General features: G+C 38.1%; 1 protein-coding gene across 1 annotated transcript in view; it reads right to left on the bottom strand.

Moving 5' to 3' along the window:
* ZNF800 (zinc finger protein 800) overlaps positions 1-11,571 on the bottom strand; it is a 29,752-nt gene extending 18,181 nt beyond the window's left edge. The window contains 5 exon segments of the mRNA XM_039383561.1: positions 1,059-2,814; positions 5,180-5,323; positions 8,805-8,900; positions 11,041-11,151; positions 11,477-11,571. Coding sequence (XP_039239495.1) covers positions 1,059-2,814; positions 5,180-5,323; positions 8,805-8,900; positions 11,041-11,101 — 2,057 coding nt within the window. The 5' untranslated portion in view covers positions 11,102-11,151; positions 11,477-11,571.
* Between the last annotated feature and the right edge of the window lie 14,983 nt (positions 11,572-26,554).

Below are 26,554 nucleotides of genomic sequence, written 5' to 3'. Positions count from 1 at the left end.
ATATGCTAGAAAGATAATTCTGAATAAGGATGTTAGAAACTCTTACAAGTATCACTGTATCATATGTACTACCTCTCTTCATTATAATTTTTTGCACAATCCCCCAATCCTCAGGCATCAGTCAGTCATTCTGAAATACAAACTGACTGCATACAAATATTTCCTTTTGTAAAAGGTCCTTTAAAAATAGGCCACCTTTAACGTGAAGGCTATGGAAAACTGAGAAACTACAAATACAACCCTTCCAAATGTAAAAAACTCCCAGAGTACCATATAAGCACAAGTTTAGAAAATTCTTGGCCATACTTTTATACATTTGGATGCTTAAAAATAAACTTTGATAAGACTTGAACAATTTAAACCAATAATGACCAGAAGTTTCCAAACCCAGGCTTATATAAATAAGCATTAAAAGAATAAAATCCTAAATTTGATTATTTCAAAGGTGTTTGCAGGCACCTAATCCACGATTTTAAATCAAAGCAGTTAGGCAACCAAATTACATTCAAAAAACTGTTCTATGCATTTTTGTTGACAGGGTATAGGCAATACACATTAAATATAAAAAAAAAAAAATAATTAAATTCACAAATGCCAATTCCAGTAAATTCACAGACTTTTAACAGCTTTTACTGTAGTGTCTTTAGTACTTCTTCAACTGGTCACAATGAAGTTAATTAACAGATTATGTTATCCAAACCAAACCAAATTATTATTAATTTTAAAAAATTGCTATTTCAAAAATATTAGTTTGATTACAACAGATGCCTTAAGACAATTTAAAGAGTTGACTCAATACAGTTTAATGTATATTCCAGCTTCCTACAAACACAAATTAAGATTTTGCCTCTTTTCAAAAATGCTAAAACCAAAATATAAGAAACGAATTTGAAATCTACCGTTGCATTTAAGCCACTAAACCATAAAATCCATGAGAAAACATGTTTTCGGCAACAAATCAACAACAGCACAAGAAATTCAGTGGAATTGTTGGGGTTTAAAAAAAAAAAAAAGGACAAAAAAAAAAAAAAGACAAAACACTTTTTATTTTTCCTCACCAGACAACAGCTTTAGATCTTGTACTTCTGCCTTTGGTTTTATTTTCTTCAGGTGAATGAGATACATTTGCTTTGTGGGTTTTCTTATGATGTTCTAGAAAAGCTTTTCTGGCAAATGCTTTCCCGCATTTATTGCATCGGTGCAGAGAAAAGTTTTTTGTTACTTTTACTTCAATGCCAACATCAGCTCCTTCATACTTTTTATTGGGAGAATTAGATGTGATATCCTGTTTTGAACCAATCTGTTTTGTTTCATCCCTCTGAGGGCCTCTTTTTGTCACCTTATTTAGAACAAGATCAATTGGCTTTTTAATTGCTCTAATTTCTAAACTTGCAGTTATTTTCCCAAGGTAGCGTGGTGATTTTTTATGAACCACAGTTATGTGCCTTATCACATCACGTTTGCGACGCGTTTCGTAAGAGCAGAGTGGACACCTGTAGTATTTAACATAAATATTATTTCCATCTGTGTGTAATTCAATATGTTTTGTCAAGTTCTGTTTAGAAGTAAATTGGCGCTTACAGAGTTTACAGTAAAGCTGCTTGAAGTCAAAGCCAGCTGAAAGTTTTGGCTTCCTGTTTTTTTGCTGGCCACCTGCAGCAGATGCATTGGTCGATTTGGAGGTTGATTTAGCGGTTGATTTGGAGGTTGATTTGGAGGTTGATTTAGAAGTTGATTTAGGGTTTTCAGCATCTTGTTTAACTCTGTTTTTCTGTGCTGATGGTATGTTCTTTTTCTCATTTGAATGATTTGTTCCCTTTAATTCATTCTGTGGAGAAAGAGTAATGGAAGGGGGTGAAGGTTCTACAGAATCTGCTGATTCAACTTTTTTTTCTGTGCCATTGGCAGTATTGTTGGCTCCTTTCTCTCTTTTAGAGTTCTTTCCAGAAAGAGTTATCTTGTGAACAATTTGCATGTGCCTTTTCAGCATTATTTGTGAACTATATTTTCTCTTGCACAGAAGGCACTTGCATGCAGTTAAATTGTATTCAGCCTTTGAAGATGACTTTTGTTTTCGGGTCTTAAAAGATTTTTTAGCAGAAACTGTATCCAAGAACAAAGGTTGCCCAGGCTTGGTAGCTATATCAGGAGTAATGGAATCCCTCCTTAATCCTCTATGAACTTCATCGAAATGCCTCCTTACGTTGGCTTTTGTAGCAAATGATTTATAACATACAGGACAACTTCTACCTAATGCTACAAGAACATTCTTATTTCGTCCTTTTGCAGAGCATTGGTTTGGTTTCTTTTTTGTTTCTATGTACTTCTTTAGCTCTTCCATCTTTTTTTTGTGCACTTTTCGAATGTGCCGGCGTACACTGCGTCTTGAATGAAATTCTTTCCTACAAAGGCAACAAATCAACTGGTGGCCATAATCAGAATTATCCAGAGAGTCCAACTCAGGATTTACTGCTGGAGGCTGTTCTTCAGGAGTAGGTATCACCTTGTTTGTAACAGGATCAGCAGGAGGTAATTCTACTGTCTCCCCAGCTGGGACTGGTGCTGGAGCTGAAAGAGTCTTGGGTTGCTCAGTGTTGGGTTCCTGTACCTGTACTGGAGCTTGATCAGGGGTATGGCTACTTTCTGTGTTCTCATCTGGGCTATCAGTCCTTGACACATATTGAAATACAGCATTTTGATTAGTTTCTATAGGTTCCAATGTAATTACATATTCTTGCTTATCTACCCGTGGATAGATGGCTTCAAGGAGGTCATTTATGGCTTGACTCTGCTTATCTTTTATATCTGGAAGGTCTGTGAAAAGAGGAAAAGGTATTTTTTAATGATTTGGTTATTTCCAATTATTAAAATCTCGAAGTAGCTTTTAAACACTGTGTGAATTCAGTCTCCAAATTTGCACAAATCCTGTATTTATACTCTCTGAACACTCGGAGGTTTCGAGTAATCATTACAAGTTGCTTTTTTATTAAAAGCCAACATTGGAAATACACCCTTCTAGCATGCTAATGCAAAAGCCACCTGAACTAAAAATCTGTATGCTCAGAATTAAGCTGGTCTTTAAAAAATCTGTATCAATTGCGAAAATAACATCATTTGACTGAGCTTGTTCTGCAGGTGTGCAACTAAGCCTGAAGTATCATTAGAAACCAATTTTCCTACTGCTGGAAACAGGCACTATCAACAAAGGAACCTAATTCTGGAAATAAGCTCTTCTCTGTGAATTCTGAACAATCCTTACAAAGAATGAAACATCTGTGTAACCTGAGCATTGCATGAGGACATAAGTAGATACTATTTTACAGGGCTCAGTAATATTCTGTTATTAAATGCCAGATTAGTTCAGTGATCTAGTTCCCAGCATAATACATGAAGCATCTGCACTAGCATAAAGAGGAAGCCAGGGTACTACAGCAGAAAGGTGAGGCACTGAGATGACACAGTTCAAATCACTGTGAATAATTTTAAAGATGTGATTCCTGGTAACAGCTAATTAAAAACCCACACTCAGTTATTCCTTCAACACTCTCAGCAACACATAGGAAGAGCGTCAGTACAAGAAATACGCTCTTTTGTTGCTCAGGACCCATCTTTTAACACTGAATTTTTAACAGCTTTTGCAGTTCAGTTTCAGATGGGACTATTCATATAATTTTTACCAAAAGTAAAAAGTCCTTCCTATTTTATAGCAACTTTTAAGACTACTTTGTGATTATATTAAATGAATGCATCTCAAAAAAGTTATGAGGGCATACTCTTTGGAATTCTTTACCATGGGGTCCTGCTTCTTTTTCACTATCTTTTATTTATTGAAAAAAACTCTCACTTAAGTCAATAATAACTATATTCAATTTCATAGAAAACTTAAGTATTTATACAGTTTTATTCAGAGCATGTATTGTTATTCCCTTTATTTTCACCTCTCATAGTGAACAGTGAGTATGTAACTTTTATGTTACTTCATAAAACATATGGAAGTTAATCACTCAACAGCTAGAATGTCAGGAACTGGACATGAAGTGTTTCCTCAGCGTCATCCTGTTTCACTCAGAACCTATTGCATCTAAGTCAGATGCACTTCTAACCTTGCTTTGAAAATACAAGTCATCCCTTTTCACAGAGAAGCTCGGTGACTCTCTAACTAGCCAAGCACACATATTTAAGGAAGTTGAGAGTACCAGTCTTTTCACCTTCTCCTTCACAGCACTAGCTGACACTACATGGGAAAAGAGTCATCTAAGTATATCTGTTTGTTCCCAATATTTTAAATATTGAGGTAGGAAAGCATTAATCAGGAAAGAAAAATCCTCACTACACCTACGTTGATCTAGTCAAGAGATCACGATAATTAGAAAAGTTTACGAAACATTTTTGAATGCTGGCGCATTTTCAAAGTAATCAGCTTCAACAAAAATCTTCACTGGAATGAGACTTATTAATAAGGTTTTTTTTTTCCATAAAAATACAGTTTTTTGATTTTTTCATCACTTAAGTTATTTGTTTTAATAATAATGTTTAATTTCTACAACAAAGGTTTTGGGTTAGGTCTGATCACATCGATTATGTTAAAGCAGCATAAAGTGAAGTGAAGCACAGGTCGTTAAAGAAAAGGGTAAACTTTTTAGTCCATGTTTCATAATGAATAAGACTAAAAGACTGTATCCATGACACAAGCACTATAAGTGCTTCCCCAGCACAGGAGAATACTATGGATGTTGACCCAAGCCAGGATCCAGCTGAAGTCCACCACAGCTATGATGATCTAAAACTGAAAGATCTTTTAGACCCACTCTTTCTGCGAGATTATTTCTCAGTCCTTTGACATACTTTCTCTATCTTTCACAGTAAAGAAGGACAGAGAGGAAAGAAAAAGGGGACAGAGGAATAGCAAGTGTTAAGAGTGTACATCCAACCTTTTGATTAAGAGTGTCAAACTACCTAGCTAATTATGACATCGGCATGGGTCGTAGTTGTTAATTCATATAAAGTCAATGCTGTAACTTCTTCAATACCATAAAAGTGATCTACATGTTATTACTGAAATGTAACTCCACCTTTTCTTTTGCATTTTTCTTTCAGACGTGTTTGTATAAATGGTAAAGAAAGGTAATTTTTTCAACTTCATATAGCTTTATTAAATATTTCAATTAGTAAGACTTACTATCATCCATCTGAAGACTTGGAGGACAATAAAACTTTTTATGAGTAATTAAATTTGGTAATCCTCTGAAGAGACTCCGGCACAATTTACACTCAAAAATGGTGTCCACATCTTTTAACAAGATATGTTTAAGTTGTTTCGTTCCTGTAATAAAGGAAATATTACACTTAGGGAAGGTTTTCTGTTCATCTTTTAATTCACATCATCCCATGAAAGTGGAAACATTTTAAAACATGAATAATTATAACAGCATTTTATCTTTTGTTAATGCTATTTCATTGCACTATAAGTTTATGATACATACTCCAAATTTCACTATGAAAAACAGACTAGTATGAAAAAAATCCTCCAGGATTACGCACGTTACAGTTTACAGGGAAGTGCAATGATTTATGATAAAAACTAACAGCTGACGTTAGGAAAGAGTCCACACTACAGTATTAGGTTGCTGCAATACAACTGCCCAACAGGAAGGAATAAGCACCTAGAGCATTTAAAGAAGCCTGTAGTATTTTTTCCTCTAGGGTTATCCAACAATGCTAAGAAAAGATATATGCAGCCATTTCATGGAAAAACAGCACCCGGTAAGGCAAAAAACTAAAGCATGAAATAAAGCAAATAGAATAACTAATAGGTGAAGAAATGTTACTGCATCTAGGTATCTGACCCAATACCAAGATGATGATGCTTAGGTGACACAGTAGATACGTAGACATATTTTCAGTCCAATGAAAGGAAAATACAGATAATTAAATCCAAAACTTCTCTATTAAAAAATAGGCAGCGTGACAAAATATGCCAGTTTTTGAGACTATTATACATTTTATCTAAAGATAATTAGATCTAGCATTGTTGATGTATTCCAGCCTCTGCCATGCTTAAAGAAATAAAGAATACAGTTTTTTTACACTTCAAACTTACGCCTTCATTTCTTACCTCAAGAAAATTATGAAAGTAATGTCTACAATTAGCATGAATGATGAATACTTACCCACTCCAAATTAGAAAAAAAAAAACACTAACCAAATTTAGCTAATTTCCCGATCTTGATTTTTCTTAGAATTGAATTAATCAAAACTAATCAAACAAGCAAAAATATAATGAAACTGGACCATGAATAAATAATATCAGACACCTATGAAACAGCAGCAAGACATTCTTCAAACTGAAATAAATGTTCAAGTGCTCTATCACCACATACACTTCTCTTAAGAATTCCTTTTAAAGACCAAACTCAGAGTCACACTGCAGAACTATTTTCTGAATGAAACTCTTTCAAATATGAATAATTTCATATTACCTAGCAGTTCTTCAATACTAATAGGCTTTACCAAGAAAACCTTTTATTTCTTGGTACAGTAGTACCACAAAATGTTTTACAACTGAGTTTTAGCAAAGTACAGTGTTGTTGTCTTCTTCAACGGTTGTTTAAAACTGGAACCCAAACTTGACCATCTGAGGCTACCATCCAGTTTTTGTCCTCTCCTATGCCTTCCTGGGCCACCTCTCACTGCTCTTTCTTTTAGTGTTATTAACCTCACCTTCATTTGACCTGCATTTTTACAAACAGACTACTGGACAAATATTTAGATATAGCAACAAACAAAAATTGTAGAGAGTTCCCCCCAAAAGCAAGTTGTTTACTCAGATCTCACCAACCAACATTTGAATTTCTGCATATAAAGACAACCACTGACAAAACCCTGTCTGAACAAAACTGAAGATCCTCCATGCAAATAAAATTCCTGTGACATACAAAACTATAATTCATACCAAATTATATTTCAAACAAAATGCTTCCAATTTGGTGACAGCACACAATAAACCAGAATTCGCTCATGCTGTTCATGCACACTCTAGCCACAAACTCCTCTCCCAAAAAAAGAAAAAAAAAAAAAAAATCATCGAATCATCTCCACTACTTCCCAACTGAGGGACACCAAAGTTCCTCATTCTCTCTCCTGTTAGAGTGATATTTCAGTCTCCCCCTGTTCAGCACTGAAATGTTTTTTTTCCAATACAAATTACTGGGTTTAAGAATTACTGGATGAGATTAAAGGATTTATGAGATACTGAAAGTCACACTATATGACACAGTAGTCACTCTGGCTTCAAATCACCCTTATGCAACTATGAAGCTTTTCACTGGTGGGAGCAGAAAATAATTGATCCTTTTGAATTAAACTGCAGACCTTTAGGAACTTCTGAAAACTGCAAATGAATTTACAACGTCCACTGGTTTTGTGGACACAGCAGGTAGAGGAAAAGCAAATCACCTCCTTATTCTTCACCTACTGTAGATTGTGGCAAAAAGCAGTCAGTTCTGCCCACATACGCTGCCTCCAGCTTACCGAAGTCTTCTCTATTTTGTAGTTACATCTAAGTGGGGCAGTGATACCTTGTCCAATTTTCTTAATATTCGTAAATATTGATGCTAGAATAACATCATAGTCACAAGAAATCAGTAGAAAACATTGATCATAACTAATACCTGTCTCTTAGAATACCAAATTATGTGCCTTTAGCAAACAATTTCTTTTTTTAGAAAAGAAAAATAGATTCAAATTCACCTGTTACTCTTAATGCCTTGGGTGACAGAAGCTTTTGATAAAATTTCTTAAATCTCTATATCTATACCACAAGAGTCAAAATACTCTCCATAATGAAATGTTGCATGTTCAAAACCAACCAGAAATCTTGCTCTAGGTTCTTTTGCCTTCTGTCCAACTTTCCTGATGCAGATGACTGAAGACATCAAAGTAAGCTATCAATTTAACACCAGTGAGGACAATCTGGAAGTATCCCAGAGACAAAATACTTGCAACTAGTTTGTGGTATTACCAGCAGGGATTACAATGATCTGCTTCAAGTGAAAGAAGCCTGTCACACATATCTGAGGCCTCAGGCAACCTCAATCAAACTAAAAAATGTTACTAATGAATAATCTCACATCCAGTTTTTGTAGTAAGTTGTTGAAATGCTAGTGGACAACTTGAACTCTGTGTCCTTTTTACAAGACTCAGACCAGATATGCATTCCATTGCACAGCAGCAATGACTTATACATGACACATTTCATATACTTAACAGCTCTATGTAGAAAAATCTAGAAACACATTCTTAGGAGCACTAAGGACCAAGGGTTATGAAAATAAAATGTTTGGTTTGCCGTATCAGAAGTGAAGAAACAGCTAGAAAACATTAAACATTTCAATCATCTCTGGGATGCTCCCTCGAAATGCTCAGTTGTTGTTCTTAGATTCATTGCTATGTATTGCAACTCCCAAAAACAATCAAGAAACACCTTAAAAGTAACATGATAATGCAATTTAAGAAGTTCAAGGTAAAGTTTTCTCTTCATGTCAGCAGTTTTACGATAAAAATTAATAAAAGCAGGTGAAATGACACAAAGCAGTACAAAAAAATAATTTTTAATGATTCTGAAAGATCTATTTCTTCATTACTTTATATGAAAACTCTTATTAAAAGGAACACTTAAATCCAAAAATCTGCAAATAGTTTGCCAATATGCAGGAAGTCAGGTGTTGGTTATTTTAATATAGTAAATATACGTAACTCTTATAAAAAGGTAAGGAACTTTTTCAGAGTCAGGCACAGTTTCATACCTGATCGAAAACATTCAATGATTTGCTGAATACCAGATTTTGACGTTTGCAGAGGCTGCTGCAGTAACGGAGGATCACCAGGTTCCAACAGGTGTACTGAAATATATAAAAGGATAATAAGCTATTAGAGAACAGTCAGGTGATTCCTATAAGTTATGAATTTTCCACACATACAGTAAACTAGATAAAAAGAAAGGCCAGGACTATAGTAAAATTAGTCTTATTCTACAATTTTCATCTAGATTGAATTAAACAAGTCAATACTGAATTTTGCAGCCATGATACCTTCCGACAGTTTGCCGTAATTTTGACTATTTAAAGAAAACGTGTATTCAAAGCTACTTGTAGCAAATGCAAACACAAAAACATATAAATATATAAAACCAAATTAACTCACTGGAAATTTCTGTCAATTAAAGCAATTCCCTAGAATAATCCCATTGTTAAAACCAAAACAAATGTACAGAAAAGCATTACCAATACTGTACTTCACAGCATACTATAGGCCTTCAATGTTGCTAGTACGCAACCATGAAACCAAATTTAAAGTAGCAATGATCAGAAAAAAAGCACAAGCATAACTGCACAGTGTATATCAAAAAGAGTTATCATAATATTTTTAACCAACAAAACCACATTCAAGACATGCTTCTGGTTCAAGTAAACTGAAGTAATATCTTATTTCTGATGTTTCATGCCACATCGTATTCTTCATAAAAGCTATTGAAACTAAAATATATATTGATCAGGATGATTATTAGTTATTCCAATATGCAGTAGTTATGCATGTGAAAATTAATTGCATTCCACTGCTGTATATGCATACGGCAATTAAGCTTTGCCCAGAGAGAAAACCAAATTTTTTGTTTGCAAAATCATTAATTAGGTCTTTTTTTTTACTTCTTATTGACAAAACAGTCAGCTTTGTACTTCATAAACCAGTTCCCACCTTATCCACCTGGTTTGATTTTAACCCCAGTTTAAGGTTTCAGTTTCTAAATGAAGCACCTCTAAGAAATCTTTTCTTAATAAAGAGTAGTAGAGACATAGCATAAAACTACTCACAGATTTACTATTTAAAGATGAAACAAATTTTGACAGGAAAGTTGAGTTAAAAAATGTAAGGTTATAAATAAATTCAAACTGAAAAGAATATCAAAAGAAAAACACTCTAAATACACACATAACAGCCATTACAAATCAGCTAATCATTTGAGGATCTCTAATAGAATGACGTATTGTATTCTACTAGCCTACTCCCTATACTTGAAAATAATATATTTTAGTTTCCACACTGCCTCTACACATATGCATGTACAACACCCACTGACATCCACAGGAGTAATGCAGGTGAAGCAGATGTAACACACCGCTGTTAATTTGTAAGGTAAGAAAAGTATTTCAGCTTGTTTAAAGCATTAGAACAACTCAAAACCATTTAATCAACACAAAGAAATTATTCTACTAACTGAACAATAACTACTTGCAAATTACATTCAACTAAAGGAGCATAATCAAAGTGGCCATGCTCACACTTTTAACTATTAATTTCCCAAAACAAAAGTGAAAGCATCCAAATAGCACCTTTCTTTCCAAAACACAGGTGAAAGCATCCAAATAAACTCTACAAGAAGGTAAACAGAAAGGAACAAAATTTTCTTTAAGGATACCAACTATAACAGTAGGCAGAACAATTTAAAAAATGTCTAGCAGGTTGGTATTCATTGTATTTTCCACCGATGGTACCTTCCACATCACACAGCAGTGGAATGCAAACAGCCATTTCAGGACATGGTGGGTTTTTTCTTCTCTGAGAATAAGATCTTCAAGTTCATCAGAGCTCACCAGAGAAGACACGGAGTGAAAATATAAACAACGAATGTAAGAGATTGCCAGAAACATCATTTTACAAAAGACTCGGAACACTGCACTTTTTGGAAACAAAAAGACCAGTTGTTTCACACCGCTTCTTGCCTTCCTCTGCTCACTGCATACAATGCCCACGTGGTGGCTCGGGAATTACTGCACATCCTGCATTCAGGAAAAATTCTCTTCCTGAAATAATCTTGAAGCGACAGTGCACAGATATCAAAAAAACATTTCCAAACAAAATTCAGAAACGTTTTATATCCAGAAGTGACACGCACGATACACATTTGCAACCATCGCAAAGGTTTCTGCAAGCTTTAAACGAAGGGGATATGCAAAACATGTGAAGCATCACACAGCACTATACCTGGCTCACAGCATCCATGGTGATGGTGGTCAGTCTGACAACACTTGTCCCTTAAAGGCATTTTCCGTGAGCACGACCCACTTTCTTTCTACATCCAGCAGCTCGCTTCTGCTGAAATAAGCAAATTAGCTGTCACGGCCGAAGCACAGGCGGCTCAGCAGAAAACTCCGCACACCCACATCCTGCGGCGGCAGGGCCGGGCAGGCCGGAGGCAGCGGCACCCTCGGCGCAGGAAAAGTTCCCATTGTTGTCGGCAGGTCCCACACCGCCCTCTGCAACGGCCACGCCGCGCTCGGCTCCGCTCCCGCCCTGCCGCCACCTGCGCCCCGGCCCCGGGAGAGCCCCCGGCCGCGTCCTGCATCGAGCCCAGCCCGGCCCGGCCCGGCGCGGCCCCGCGCCCCCTCCGCGGGCGGCTCCCGCCGCGTTCCGTCCCCACCTCGCAGCTTCGTCCCGCAGCCCTGCCACCGAGAGGGGGTCCCTCCGCGCCCGCGGGAGCGGGGGCAAAGCCGCGCCCCGGCAGCCACAGCGGCGGCAGCGCTCCCGGGCCGGGCCGGGCGCTCCCGGGCGCTGTCGCAGCCGGAGTCGGGCGCGCCCGCCACGCGCAGCCCTGGCGAGAGCGGCGCGCGGCCGCAGGTGACAGCAGGCGCCCGACGGGATGGAGAAAGCGCGGCGGGCGGGCACGGCGGGCCGGCCCTACCTGGAGAGGACGGCCGGCTTCCCTCTCCCCGAATTAAACTTTATTCGCCGCTGTCCCGCCAGAGCGGCGGCCGCTGACCCCGGAGCCGGATGGGCACGAGGGCAGGAAGTGACTGCGGCCCTGGCGGCGAGCGCCCGCCCAATGCGCAGGCGCGGCGCTGCCGTAGCGCGGCTTGGCCGCACAGGTGCCGGCGGGGCGGGGCAGCCCGGACGGGCCGAGGCTGGGGCTGGGGCTGGGGCTGGGGCGAGGGGCGGTGCTGCCGCGCCGAGCGGGCCGCCGGGGCGGACTGAGGCGCAGCGCCCGCCGCAGGGCTGACCCGGCGGGCGGCGGAAACTGGCGTCGTCTTTGTCCCTGCGGGAGAAAGGTCCGCGCTGATCCCGCGCACACCCGCGATGTACAGGGCTGCCCTGAGGGCACCGCTGCTCGGACACCAGTGGCACCATCACTTGAGGTGGCATTTCTGCCCCCTCTCAGCCTGGTCTGTGCTGTTACAATTTAAATACGTACAAACACACACACAAAACCCCCAAACCAATACAAACTAAATTCCTAGTTCTAATGAACCCACAAAAGAGAAATTAATTTTTTGAACACCTGGAGGAAAAACTCCTTTTCAGAGAGAGAATGATGTGATCTGTATTGCAAATATCGCCAAGAGGACGTCGGTGCCCGGGCAGCAGAGTCTCCAGATACGTTTCACGGGGAGCCTGCTTAGTCCTGTGCTACTTTAGTGCACTTCTGTGGGCAGCTTGGGTTGATGGAAAGGTAATACTCAGTTTCTGCCAAGGGAAAGGATGCAATTAACTTTTCTTACATGTAAGGAAAAGCTTCGGCTGTTTAAGGAAAACCTGGAAGGAAATGTAAAGAATAAGCACATCGTTACAGAAAACAAAATGCTAAGTGATGGTACTAACATGGAAACAATCTGTCAAGCTCAGACTTGTAATAGCATCACTTCTTAATGGAGATGGGATCATGGTTTCAAAGTTACAAGGCAGCTTACAGTTCATCTTAGAGTAAGATATCTCACACTTTCTCAAATGAGACATGGAGAGACCTTACCGTCTGTGGCCATCCACTTGTACACAATAATGTCTTCTTTTAAAACATGGACATTCATTTCACTAATCAGACTTTTTCCAAAGCAATGTGAGGACAAATTCAAATTCCATAAATTGCACTTGGGTTTTGCTTAATAAACTGGGAACACCTCAGGTATCAGAGAACAGTTTCAAACAGCCAAGTGCCAAGTAGCATCTTAACTCTAAAGTACAGCAGAAGTCAGTTGAAACCTTTATGTCAGACAACCAAACACAGGGTTTGGGTCTCTACATATGTGCAGAGGTGGTCTCACTTCGAGCTTAGCTATTTCCTGATCTCTGTTGTGTTTTAGACACAGAGTGGAAGAGGCTTAAAGTCCACCCAGCCATGCACCTGTGCTCAGCCCATATATAGAGCATTTGGGTAAAACTGCAAAGCTCATGGGTAACAAAGTGCAAGGAACATGGCTGAGAGCTCTAGTTCTGCACAACAGCCTACTGACTGTTGTACTTGACCAAGTATTGAACTCAGAGAATTAACATTCCACATCTCCCAGGAGATGTGAGAATCAGATTCAAAGATTATCTTCCTTTCTCTCTGATGCCACTGCACTACAAAGGTTTAAAGAGTAGAGTAACAAACTGCTTAACTTTGTGTGTTGGTTATTTACTATGAACACTGGTAGCCTTGTCACCAATATAATTTTATTGAGTGATCAAAAAATAAGAAAGAGAAAAGCAACCTGAAAATCATAAATCAGCAATAGAAATTTAGAATCTCTTGGTTGTATTTGGGCTTCTGTGTTTAGCCACATTCAATGTGACTTTTTTCCCCCTCAAATCCGATTGAAGTTTCTTTGTTTGCACTTTATGGCCTGTGTCAGGTTTGCTTGGCAAAGTTTTGGTAGTCGAGGGGCTATAGGGGTGGCTTCTCTGAGAAGATGCTGAAAGCTTCCCACATGTCTGACAGAGCCAATGCCAGCCAGCTCCAAGGCAGACCTTCTGCTGGCCAAGGCCAAGCCAGTCAGCAATGTAACACCTCTGTGATAATAAAATTAAGAAAGAAAAATTGTAATTGTGGCCAGAGAAGAGAGGAGTGAGAATATGTGAGAAACAGCCCAGCAGACACCAAGGCCAGGGAAGGAAGTGCTTCAGGTGCCAGACCTGATATTACCCTGCAGCCCGTGGTGCAGACCATGGTGAGGCAGCTGTGCCCCTGTAGCCCATGGAGGACCTCACACTGGAGCAGGTGTATGCCAAAAGGAGACTGTGATGCTGTGGGAAGCTCACACTGGAGAAGGCTTCTGGCAGGACCTGTGGACCTGTGGACAGAGGAGTCCACACTAGAGCAGGTTTGTTCGCAGGAGTTGTGATCCCATGGGGGACCCACAGTGGAGCAGTTTGTTCCTGAAGGACTGACTATTGAAAAAAAGGACCCATGCTGGAGCACTTCATGAAGAACTGCAACCTGTGGGAAGAACTCATGTTGGAGCAGGGGAAGAACTCCTCGCCCTGACGAAGAAGCAGCAGCAGAAACAATATGACATAACTCCAATTCCCTATCCCCCTGTGCTGCTGGCAGGAAGGAGGTAGAGAATTGGGAATAAAGTTAAGACTGGGAAGAAGAGAGGGGTGTGGGACGAATGTTTTTAAGATTAATTTTACTTTTCATTATCCTACTTTGATTTTGATTACTAATTAATTCAATTAATTTCTCCAAGCTGGGTCTGTTTTGCCGAAGGATCTCTCCCCATCCTTAGCTCAACTCATGAGCTTTCATTATATTTTCCCTCCCCTGTCCGATTAAGAAGGGGAGGGATAGAGGGGCTTTGGAGGGCACCTGGCATCCAGCCAGGGCTATTCTCTCTTGTCCTTCCCCTATTCACCTTCAAAAAAATATAGTTTCGCCTTCTTCATAACCCATTCAGTGAAGCATTGGGATTACGTGCTCAGTGTTCTCTTCTTCAAGATAAGGAATCTGAATTCCTTTAACCTCTCCTTAGGTCACATGCTCCAATCCCTGGAACCAGCTTGGTTACCTTCTTCTGGATACTGTTCATCTTCTAAGTATCTAGCATACTTAGGAGCCCAAACTGGACACAGTATTGCAGATGTTGGCCTCGCAAATGCTAAACAGAGGAGAATAATCATTGCCCTTCATCTGCTGGCTGTATGCTTGTTAATGTAGCATGGCATGTGTTTAGCCTTAATTGTAATAAAGCTGCAGTGTTGACCCTTGTTCCAGTTTTTAACTGGATCCACAGGTCCCTTTTTGCAGAGCTACCACCTCATCAGTCAGTCCCCAGCCTACAGCATTTCATGGGAGGGGGTTGTCCTGAGTGCAAGACTTTGTCCTATCAGGCCATTTACGCAGCAACCCTGTTCTCCAGCGTGTTGACCACTTCCCTGGTTTCACATCATGCACATGCTGAGGATGCATTCCAACTCACCAATCAGATCACTGTGTCAAACAGCATAAGCCCTAATAAGCTCCTTGAGGAATAGAACTAACTGCCAGTAAGATTTCAAACTACTGATTGCAAGCCTTTTGATCCTGGCAGTCCAGCCAACTATATGCCATGTATACCTACCCCGTAGTCTTTCGACCCAGTTACATTTACATTTGGCTAGAGGGATGCCATGAGAACCCAAGTGGATACTCCAGCTGAAATCAAGGTGAATGTTACCCTCTGCTCTTACCTCATCCACAGAGGTACCATTTCATCATAAAAGATGAAATTCCAATTAACATTCAGTTCTCTATTGTTTTGTTTGTCGAGAGGGGGAGTTGCATATTTTTGGAGGGTAGCCAAATAGCAGCTGAAGTTTTATCCTATCTTAAATGCATTTCCATAATTTTCGTGTTTCACATTTAAGAAAGATCAGAAAAAATGGGCACTGTTGCATGCATGTATGAATCTCAGTAACTTGGTTGACCTTGAAACCAGTTTGTGGGTTGAAGACCCTGATCTGTATGTTATTGTGTTTAACTCATCATGTAGTTTATAATGTAAACAATTAGTGATGTGGGCAAACAAACGCACCCAAACTTTGACCAGTCAGAAAGCCAGTCGTGGACAGTGCCTCTGGTACTGATGAAAGCTGCCAGCACAGATCAGGTACCTCCACCTGACCTAGCATTAGGTGCTTTCAGGAGGGCACTTGCAGAGGGGAGTCCTTTCAGCAGTGGCTGGGCATTGCGTATGAGAACTTTGGATCAAGGTGGCAAAGATCCCAGTAAAACTCACTTCACAACACACTGCTGCAGTTAGTTTTTCATCCAACAGGATAAACTGGAACTCAGATCTGATTTGAGTTTCATGTGTAAAAGAAACAAGAACATGATGTTGCCTGACTTTGAAAAATGGAGTAGTCCTCCGTTAAATATGAATGACAATTGGAATCTATAATACCTTATAATAAAACTTACTGAATAAAAACTCGGGGGGGGAATTAGGGTAAACTAACTTTTTGTTTTATATAGATAAGAAAGATTCCATGAGAATGAAAGAGGTTTTTAAAACAATAAGAAGTAGTACTTCACACAATCCATAATTAACTTGTGTCCAGAAAACATGGAAATTCATAGCTAAACCACATACAATGTAAAAAGTGCAGGATGCACTTCCATGTAACAAAGATAAGGATGAAAAACCTTTTGATCCATTTCATGTAAATTCTAGGCATAAAGTACATTATTAGGGGAGGGGGTTTTGAGTCTAGCTTTCATTTTCTGGCTAAGGTTTTCAACATAACCAGCAGAGTTTGAAACATCATCTTTATCTATTCATTGCCTTTTAGATGATGTGGAACCAGTGAGATGTTTTGCACTGACTTGATGATCAAATTCTTTTTTAATTGTTTTTCAGTTGTGATCATGGCTTTGTGAAATCCAAAATTCAAAACAATTTCTCTAAGTTACTGGATTGTGCTTCCAAAATATAAAATAAAGTATTCTAGCAAGGGAGGTTTGGTAGAGGATATTGAAGCATTATCTCAAATAGTTGTGATAGTAAACTTAATGTCCACTGAGAGGCTTTGTCTTGCCAAAGGGCTGGTAGTAACACCTGCTGAGATGCCTTGCCATCTGTTTATACATCTAAGAGCTGTAAGATTTGATTACTAAACTTTTCCTCATACGCTATGACCACTGACACTTTTTTCTGTATTTGGGATGCATTTTGGATGAAGCATCTGGCTTCACAGTTGTTTTTTCCTAGGAGAAAATAATTCTATGTTGGAGTAAATTAATGCTGTGATGCTGCACTGAACAGAGTTCATTTTTTGCAGAGGTGAAGGTAAAGTTGTATTAACTCTGGAGGATCTCACATGTAATGTGTACTAATCAAGCAGTGTCGCAAATCATAAAGTGTTTCACTGCAAATACAGATATTCAAGCATTCCTTAATGTATCACTCTTTGTCTATTTATTGATTGGATGTGTCTTCATCTAATGTTCTCTCTAAAAGCATCCCACGATGAACTGTACCTTTATAAACTCCACATTAAACAGATTTTAGACATAGATGCCTGAGAGAAATTGAGACAGTTTCAGGCCCATTAAGACTCCTTTGATAGTCTCTGTGACGATAATTGCCAGATGGATAGCACACTCGTCAAGGAAGCAGAGGACTTTGACTTCTAAATCCTGAACTACAGGTTAGAGACCCTTTCTGTTAAGCACAAGGCACAGTTCAATCAGGAATTCAAGAGCTGGGGGCTAAAGAGAAATTAACAAAGACAGCCTGATTCTATTAGAGTGAGATTAACTTGGGGAAGGGAAAAAACAATACTGAGTTCTGTTGCTAGTCCGAATCCTGTTTATTTGTTTATATCCAAGGATGCATAAATGGGAAATTAATAAACTAGTCTTTAGACCACAGACATGTTGACTTTCAGATAAAGGTGGGATCACTCAGAAAACAACATAGTTTTCTCTTGTGTCAGTCACTGGAAAAAAGTATATTAAATAGCAAGTTGCATTGGGTTATAAAATGGCATCTGGATAACCAGCTCACATAATTTCATTTTTAGTGCATAGAAAACTTTTAAAGTCTATATATTTATATGCCTCATATTTTGGTGGAATCTTCACATTGAATTCAGTTATATTTGCATCAAATCCACATCTGCATAATTGCAATATTTACACTATCCTTATACCTTAGCCTTGACAGTATCTTACGGAAAATCCTTGGGCTAGAATAATTCTGAATCTTAGTCAATATGTATTCCAATCTAACAAGCAGCTGCATCTTCATGCTCTGTTCCCCAATAAACATAAAGCTTCATTACTCTTTTGGGATAAAAATAAATTGCTATGTGTATTATCTTGCCCATAATTCATTTATTTACAAAGTTATTAAAACTCATAATTAATTAGACTTCTCATGAGGTCTAATTCCCTTCTGTGCTTTCTGGTGCACGACTATAAAGTATAGCAAAGGGAATAATTTGCAATGCATCTCTCCCCTGGAGGTTCTTGTCATCATTTGATCACAGATTCGAACTATTCTGTTGTTTTCCCTTTACACCCTTCAGCTTTGATTCCTGGTTGCACAGTGACAGAGCTCCACAGGGAGGTATAAAAATTTCTGGCCTAGAAGTATTTAGCTTATGATTACAGCAACTTTTGTGGAAAGCATGAGCTGGTGGTTCAGTCTCCAGCATGGCTGCTTGGGGACTGGAATCCAGGCTGCCTATTTCAGTGCTGCCCGTGGTTTCTGGCAGGAGAGTTAGAGAACATACAGAGTTTGGCCTTTTTTTTTAGAAAAAGTCTGTGTAGCTGGAAGCAACTGAGGTTACAAGAAGTGACCATTGTAATGCACCAAGAAGACATTCTCAATCATCAGATGGGGGTGGTCAGTAAGCCTCGCTTACAAGGAACAAGGAAGAAGTCTAACTGCATTGAAGACACAACTTGGGTGTTTTGAGTAGGACTTGGACACTTGTACCATTGGGAACTTACCCATAACTAAGTCAAAAAGTTGCAGTATTCTTGTTTCCTCCTCATGGATCAATAACAAGTACAGCATGATTTGCAACTTTAAAATAATTTGTCTTGCATACTTTTTTTTAAGAAAGGCATTATTCTGTGTAATTATTCTGTCCTTTTTACTTACCTGCCTAGCTGGGTAAAAAAACTATGCTTTTCACACTACACATAGTTTACTTAGCATAAGAATTAATTTAATGAAATATATTAGGAAAAATGAAGGACTTGCTTACAGTATTATATAATGAATTTGCATCTTCTTACCACGTTCAGTTTTCATCCAGTCCAGTGATTTTTCCCTGTAAACTCTTCCTGTAGAATGAACATAAAGTTAATTTAATTCATGTTCTCATCCCTGATTAATCTGATTATTACAAAATTACACAGATATGCAAAACAATGAGCTTCGTGCTTTTAGAAATCTTTCAATTGAGGCATATATATTCTAAGGGTTTAGTTATTCTTACGATGTGCTCTAGGAAATGGAGGATAATGCATCTGGATAAGTGATCTGAGGCCAAATGCAGACCTGGTTTAGCATGCTTATTCACAAGGTGATCATGTTCCACACCACACAGTGTATATAAAAGCTATTTCAAATTATGGATCTAGTGAAGTTTAAAATAAAGCATTGCTAGATGTCTCTTTCTTATGTAGGTGGTGGCAAAAGATCTAGACTGTCGAAGATGGAAGAGAGGGAAGGGAAGACATAAGAATTCCTAATTCTTTCAGATTAAAATATAAAAAGCATGCTCCTAAACTTATCTCAAAATATCTTGGTGAGGGGAAAGTACTGGAGAAAAGTAGACAAGGATGTGTTCTCTGTGCGTACATATATATGTGGTGTATATACATATGAAGTTGTATGGATATAGCATCGGAAGGGATGAGAAGCAGTAGAGTGTGGGAGGCAGATAAGGGAAATAGAAGAGTGGGAGAAATATATCTGGGAGGAGTCTTGGAGAAGGAAAGTGAGAATGAGAGAGATTCATGAGAAGAGGGGAGAAAGAATTAGAAAGAGCACAGGAAAGATTCAGAATGAAAGGATCCGATAAAGTGCAGTAGCTTAAAAACAATGCAGGCAAGACTGACAGCAAGAAGTATAGCAGAAAAGGAGGGGAAGAAGTAGGAAGCCCAGAAAGAAAGAACAAGCAATAGAATTCATTAAGCCAAGTTTCCTGAGGTTTTATGGCTTGTAATAATATTATCCTGTTTGCTGACCAATCTCTTAGGCTTTGTAGTAAAAGCAAGGAGGCATAACAAAAGCATCCAGGTCTTGGGTCTAATTAATGCTTAACAAATCCAGAAAAAAGAAGAGTATTTCTATTAAAAAAGGAAGAAGCTATTTTCGTAAGCTTATTTATATATGTGTATATGTCTGTATGTAAATCAAGTGCTGTATTGCAGGACAATAGCAAGCTTTTAAATTTTGTTTCAGAGATTTGGAATTCATCAGCAAACTTACAAGATATTACTCGACATCAAGGAACAAATGCAAGTATTTCAAGATGTCTGAGAACAAACCATGAAAACAAAAAAAAAAAAGCTGAATTTCAGAAATAATAAAAGTACTAAGAACAAGGAGTTGTAGAAATGCAAAAAATTGACTAAATAAATAAATTGGCAGCCTGGATTCCAGTCCCCAAGCATAATAAATTAACTAAATACAACTAGTGCAATCAGCATAAAATTACTGTTTCATATAAAGAAGGACTACAAATAATAAATCACAGGATGAACTGAAAGAAAAATGAAATGGGGCACAGCCTAAAGAAAACTGATGATAGGCAGCTAATGAGCTAGTCTACATTGTCTGAGACAGAGCATATCCATATCAATGAACTTAGGTGCAGCTCTGCCCTCAGTGGGAGACTGATTGGCTTTCTACACTCCGCCTGGCTCCACTGAGTTTGTGGGAATGTTTTAACACTGAAACCTTGAGGACTGTCAAAATTGGTTGAAATTTTCAAGATTCCAAACCTAATGCAAGACTTGGACTGACAGAATATGCAGCAAAGTAAATTTTGCTTCCTTAGGAAGTGAGGCAAAAACTGTAGAAAAGCAAAAAGAGATGAGATATTTATTCAGATAGTTGACTGCCACTACCTTAAAGCTAAATGCAGTTTGTATTTGCACTCCAAATCAGATTTGCTTCTTGGATGGCAGTACATGGCATGCCTAATTTGGACTAGAAATCCAAAATAAAGGACACATTCGTTAAAATGAAGTCAATAACAGTAAACTAAGGTACACATTGGGAGGTGTAAAACACAACTCAAATATGTGTAAAAGAAACTGTACAACAAATGTGACAGAAAAGATTGACACAATGCAGTTCCTATTTCAGTTCAAAATCCATGAATGCATAAGAAGAATGTACATTAAAAGATCGGGAATTGGAAGGTTAAGAAATGATGGCATAAATAGTATTCAGCAATAAAAGTGGACAGTTAGATCAGTAGCAACATATTTCATCAGCCTTGTTCAAGTTGGAATTGGACAGTAATGACAAAGTCTCAAAGGATCAAACCTCAGAGAATCAATCCCTGTAATGAGCAGGACTGATCTGCTCTGGCGCTGACCTTCTGGGTCTCTATGCCACATTTTGACAGTACTGGAGTGAGTGAAGTTTATGCTAACGAAAGTCAACTGAACTGAGGTTCCCAGAATGTATTTTGGCACAGGATATTTTTTCCATAGAGGAGCTAATCATGACTCTTGCACAAACTGTTCTTATCTCACAACTTTTACAATTGTAAAACTAATTGTATTTGTATTTTTTTAATTGTAATTGTATTTTTTTAATCTGTTAAAGAAAATGTTGGGGAGCAAATCGTCATTTTTCATTCATTAGTTTGGCACACTTTTCTGATACTTCCAACAAGCTAACTTAATATGGGGTATTTAAAATATATTCAAAATATATTGTCCAAGCATCATGCCAGCTGCCTCTTAGATGAATTAATTCTGTCATTTGCTTTGCCTATAACACATCTGGTGCACAATTAGTAATCATATTGTATTAAGCAATAGAGATATTAGAGAATAGTTCTGAAAACCATGTGAATTTGGTGTTATCACTAGTCTGGTGAACATGTTGTGTCTTCCAATTTTTAGCACCACAGAGAGTATGTAGCCTAGACTTGGTCCCAGACAGCTAGTGAATTCACTTAGTTATGTCTGAAGGAATAAACTATAGCCCATAAAGAATTGTAGTAGCAAAAGAATAGTTGGATTCCATGAATTCATCAGTGATGCTAACTCATTCTGTGTTACAAGACATATTCATCGAAACAGAGTAAACTCACTATCAAGAGAAGGATTTAACAAACCTGACAGTTTACCCCAGATAATGAAGCAAGTAGTGGAAGACACTGTTGCTAAGCATTTAGAAGATAAATGGGATATGTAAAAGGCAACATATGTCTGCCAAATACAAATCATGACAGGTCACCTAATTTGCTTCTTGATGAGTAATAGACCTCAAGAAAAAGAGAATCTAGCAGAATTTCAAGAAGGCTTTTTATGTTTTCTTATGTGGGATTCTCATTCATAAGCAAGGTAACGTGATTAGAAAACCACATGCAAAGAGAATTTGTCAGTGTTTTACTGTCAAACTAGAAAAGTATATTAAGACTCTCTTCTGGTCCAATACAATTAAATACATTTGTTCATAACTGGGTGTGTTTGTTAAATTTATAGATGATTTCAAGCTGACTGACCTGCAAGTACACAGAAGGCCAACATGAGACTTTAAAATTATTTTGATGAATTCAAAGAGTAATCTACAAAAAGTATCACAGAATCAGAGAATGAGTAAGGTTAGAGGGCACCACAGTGGGTCATCTGGTCCAAACTTCCTGCTCAAGCAGGATCATCCCAGAGCACATTGCGCAGAACTGCGTCCAGTGAGGGAGACTGCACAACCTCTCTGGGCAACCTGTTCCAGTGCTTAGTCACTTGCAGAGTGAAGAAGTTCTTCCTCCTATTAAAGTGGAACTTCCTATACATGTTTCTGCCCATTGCCTCTTGTCCTATTGCTTGGCACCACTGAGGAGAGCCTGGCTCCATCCTCTTGACACAAGGTATATTTCAAGTTTGGAAATTTGAAATTCTGCTCTCAATTAAGAGTAGACAATGTGTGGGTGGCACACAGGCATTAGTAACTAAAAAAAAAAAATCTTACAGGGGAATAAGGTAAGGATGCTACCAGAATGTGTGGGTACATGAACCTCTGTGAATCATATACCTAAAAATGAGGAGTATAATATTAGAGCTGCAGTTTATCAGATTACCAAACTGGTGACAATTATCACCAGCTGCTGAAGAAATTAGTGAGGTTGAAAATTCTAATAATGACAGGCTTCAATTATCTGCTGTCATGCTATTAAGATTCCTAGCAGTCAGGAGTGAATAGCCCATCCTGGGATGATAAAGGTTAGGAAGAAAATGAGACAAGACTTCTTCAATGGTAATATTCAAATTTTGAAAAGAAAAGGGAAACTTAAAAAAAGAAGATAAAAAATGTTTCATTTTATTGGAGACTTTATAAAAACATCATGTTATAGGCCAAGTGTCATTAAGAGGACATCAAAAGCATTTAAAACCAAAAACAACATTGTTTTGATTGAACTGTGAAGAAAGATACTAAAATACAGAAATAACTTCCAAAAAATGTAGTCATGTCCAAATGAGGGGAAAAAAACCCCACACAAGTAGAATATCTATGAAGTTGAAGGTAAAATCACAAATAAGTCCAAACTTTTGATGCCCTAGCTAAATGTTCAAAGGCATCTTAACCTCATTGAAAAGAAGTGGCTCACCAGACCATCAGTGGAACTATGATCGCAAGCAGCACTCAACAAAGATGAACCATATCAGAAAAAGCTAAACTAATTCTTTGCAACAGTTTTCACTGAAGATCAGGTCAGTTCTTAGCACCATTCTTTACAAGTGATGAGTCTGAGGAACTGACTCAATTCAAATATTGATAAAAAGGGTTTTAAAACAAGCCAATAAAATTACCCATGCTCAGTTACCTGGACAAGATAGTAATCAACCCAGAGTTGTAGAGAAGTGCAAACATGAAATTGCTGAGCAGTAGTACTGTGGTACATAACCTGTGGTTTAAATCAGCCTCTTAGTGCCAGAGGTCTGGACAATGACAAATACGGCACCAAGCTTAAAACAGGCTCCAAGAGAAATTCCAGATACTACTGGCTCATAAATATGATTTATATTTTCAACCAGTTTTCTTTCTGCATAATTAAATATTATACAAGTAGATGTAATGGACTGACAGAGAATCAGCGAAACGTCTGTTTGGGAGTCATACCAAACATGTTAGAGATCTGTGGAGGAAGTGAAATAAATGTCATCTGATTGTTGTGGGGGTTTTTTTTGTAGATATTCTTATCAAAGGCACTTAAATAACTTACACTGTTACACAAAAGATATAAAAATAAGAATAAGGTTAAATAATCAGATTTTACAATAAGAAGAAACTATGAGTGGAGACCTCCTGAGAATCTGAGGTAGAATATTTGGTCTGTAAAGCAGACATAACCATATGAAAAAGGAGGGAATTGTGAAAGAAAAGAATTTTCAGGTGATGAAGTATTATGCATGCTAGACAAACATAAAACTGACTGCAAAGAAATCCACAGAGACCTCGAATACTGAAGATCTTTCCAGTAAAAACAACCAAATTAAATTGTGACAAGTATAATACCATGCAAGTGAGGTAAAAATAACTTTAATTATAAATATATATCAGCTGTCTCAAACTGTGGTATCTGTTATCTTTCAGAAAGAGGTCTGGAACCACCGGAGGTGGGGAAAAAAACAGTAAAGAAAATGTTGAAATTACTAGGAATAGGGAGAACAAAACAGAAAATCCCATTTATCTCTGTGTCAACTCATCTTGATGCTCCTCTTGAACACTTCATACAGTTCTGATAAGATGTGCTATAGAATTCTGAAAAGAGGTGCTATAGAATTTTTTAAAAAATACTACAAGGGAGAGTCAGTCACTGAGAAGAACAGCAGCATCTATACAAGGGCCATGAGACAAAGGGCCAACACTTTCCATGCTTGGAGAAGATACAGAGGGATATGATAGAGAGCTATAAAATTGTTAATTGTTTGAATAAGATGAATTAGGAGTGATTATTAATTACTTCTAACTTCACAGAAACTATCAAGCCCTCAGAGTAATGTAAACATTAATAATTCTTAATATAATAAATAACTAAATTGTGGATCTCATTGTCATAGAATACTTTGGAAACCGAAAGGACAAATGAGTTCCAAAAGTGATGGATTGGTGGATAAATGGATGTGGAAAAGTCCATTTGTAGCTCTAAAATACGATGACCTACAGCCTAGGAAGCTCTTTAACTGAGAAGACATAGCAGAGGTAGGATTACTGTTATGCTCTTCTTGGAAGTTGTGCATAATGGCTTCAGCTGTGAACATGGCTCTGGGTTACACTGCCCTTCAGTCAGGCATGGAAGGCCACGAGTTCTTATGAAATTGTTATGATATTCTAGACAGAAGTTCTGCAGAAAAGATTCTTGGGGATATAGTATATGACAAGCAGAACAAGAGTCAGAAATGTCATACTGCTCTGGAAAATGAAAAGCATCAAGCGGTGAAGGAAAACCATGAATTTGAAGGAATATTTCCCTTCATCTCAACTATGGTAAATCTATACCTGGAAAACTGGCCAGGTTTTGGCATTGCATTTCAAGCAAAAATATCCAGAAAAAAAAATCTGTAAGCATAAAAAAGTCCAAAGAATATGACCTGTAAGAGAAATGAAAAATATTACAGATCTTTAATGTAGACTGAATACTTCCAATATAGCAAAGTTGGCATCAAGGAATAAAGAAAAATTGTTCACTGTGTCGTAAGAATAAAGAATAAAACATAGAAAGCTGTTGCAAAGAGGATTTGGGATCCAAATCCACAGGGAGGATTTTTAACAGGAAGATCCCAAATGTTTGTGTAGATTGCCTAAGGAAGTGTAGAATCCCTATCATCCTAGGTTTTAAGACATCTGTTAGACCTATATCTTTACAATTAAATTTCAGCTGGTGGGCTACATGTGTTCTACATCCATTAGAGTCCTATTTTTTTCTGACATTTGAGGAATGGCTTGTCTGAAGTGTGTGTGAAAAATTCATACTATTTTGACCACATGCTAGCGTGCAGCTATTCATGCTGTCTTTGTGTATATTAATTTTCTTTCTTACTCCATCTCTAATCATCTATAATTTTATTTACATGCTCAGCAACTGTTTATCACAGTCAAATTCCTCTCCATTGGTTTGACACTCACTGCTTATTCCCTGTATTTTGTCACATTTTTCAAATAGACAGTGGTGATTTGTTTTCATTTTCATAAGGACAATTTAAAATTTGTTTTTATTTATTTATCTTTAAAAGCAAGATATGCAACAATTCAGCATGTTGTACTAAGATCAGTACCACCTCTTATTCAATATGTTCTCTCAGTGAATACTTATTCTTTTGGTAAAAAACTCAGGTAAAGTTGCCTAAATATTATTCTTAATCATTCTTGGAGGAGAAATACTTTTTGCTTTAGATTTTGCTTTGCAAGCTGTTGGCAGCATTTGTGCTCTAAGGTTAGGCCTTCAGGATGAGGCAAGGAACAAGGAGAAAAGATGAAAAATATTTGTATATGTTTCTTTATCCCTGACACTAGCAGCTGCCTGTTGTGATTGTGCCACAGTGGACCCTGAGATCCCTGTGGCATGG

Source organism: Pipra filicauda, unplaced genomic scaffold, assembly GCF_003945595.2.
Source record: "Pipra filicauda isolate LSUMZ 115617 unplaced genomic scaffold, ASM394559v2 scaffold113_size4260070_pilon, whole genome shotgun sequence".
Taxonomy (NCBI): domain Eukaryota; kingdom Metazoa; phylum Chordata; class Aves; order Passeriformes; family Pipridae; genus Pipra; species Pipra filicauda.
The sequence above is the reverse complement of the archived record's forward strand: the minus strand, read 5'-3'. Positions and strand labels throughout refer to the sequence as shown.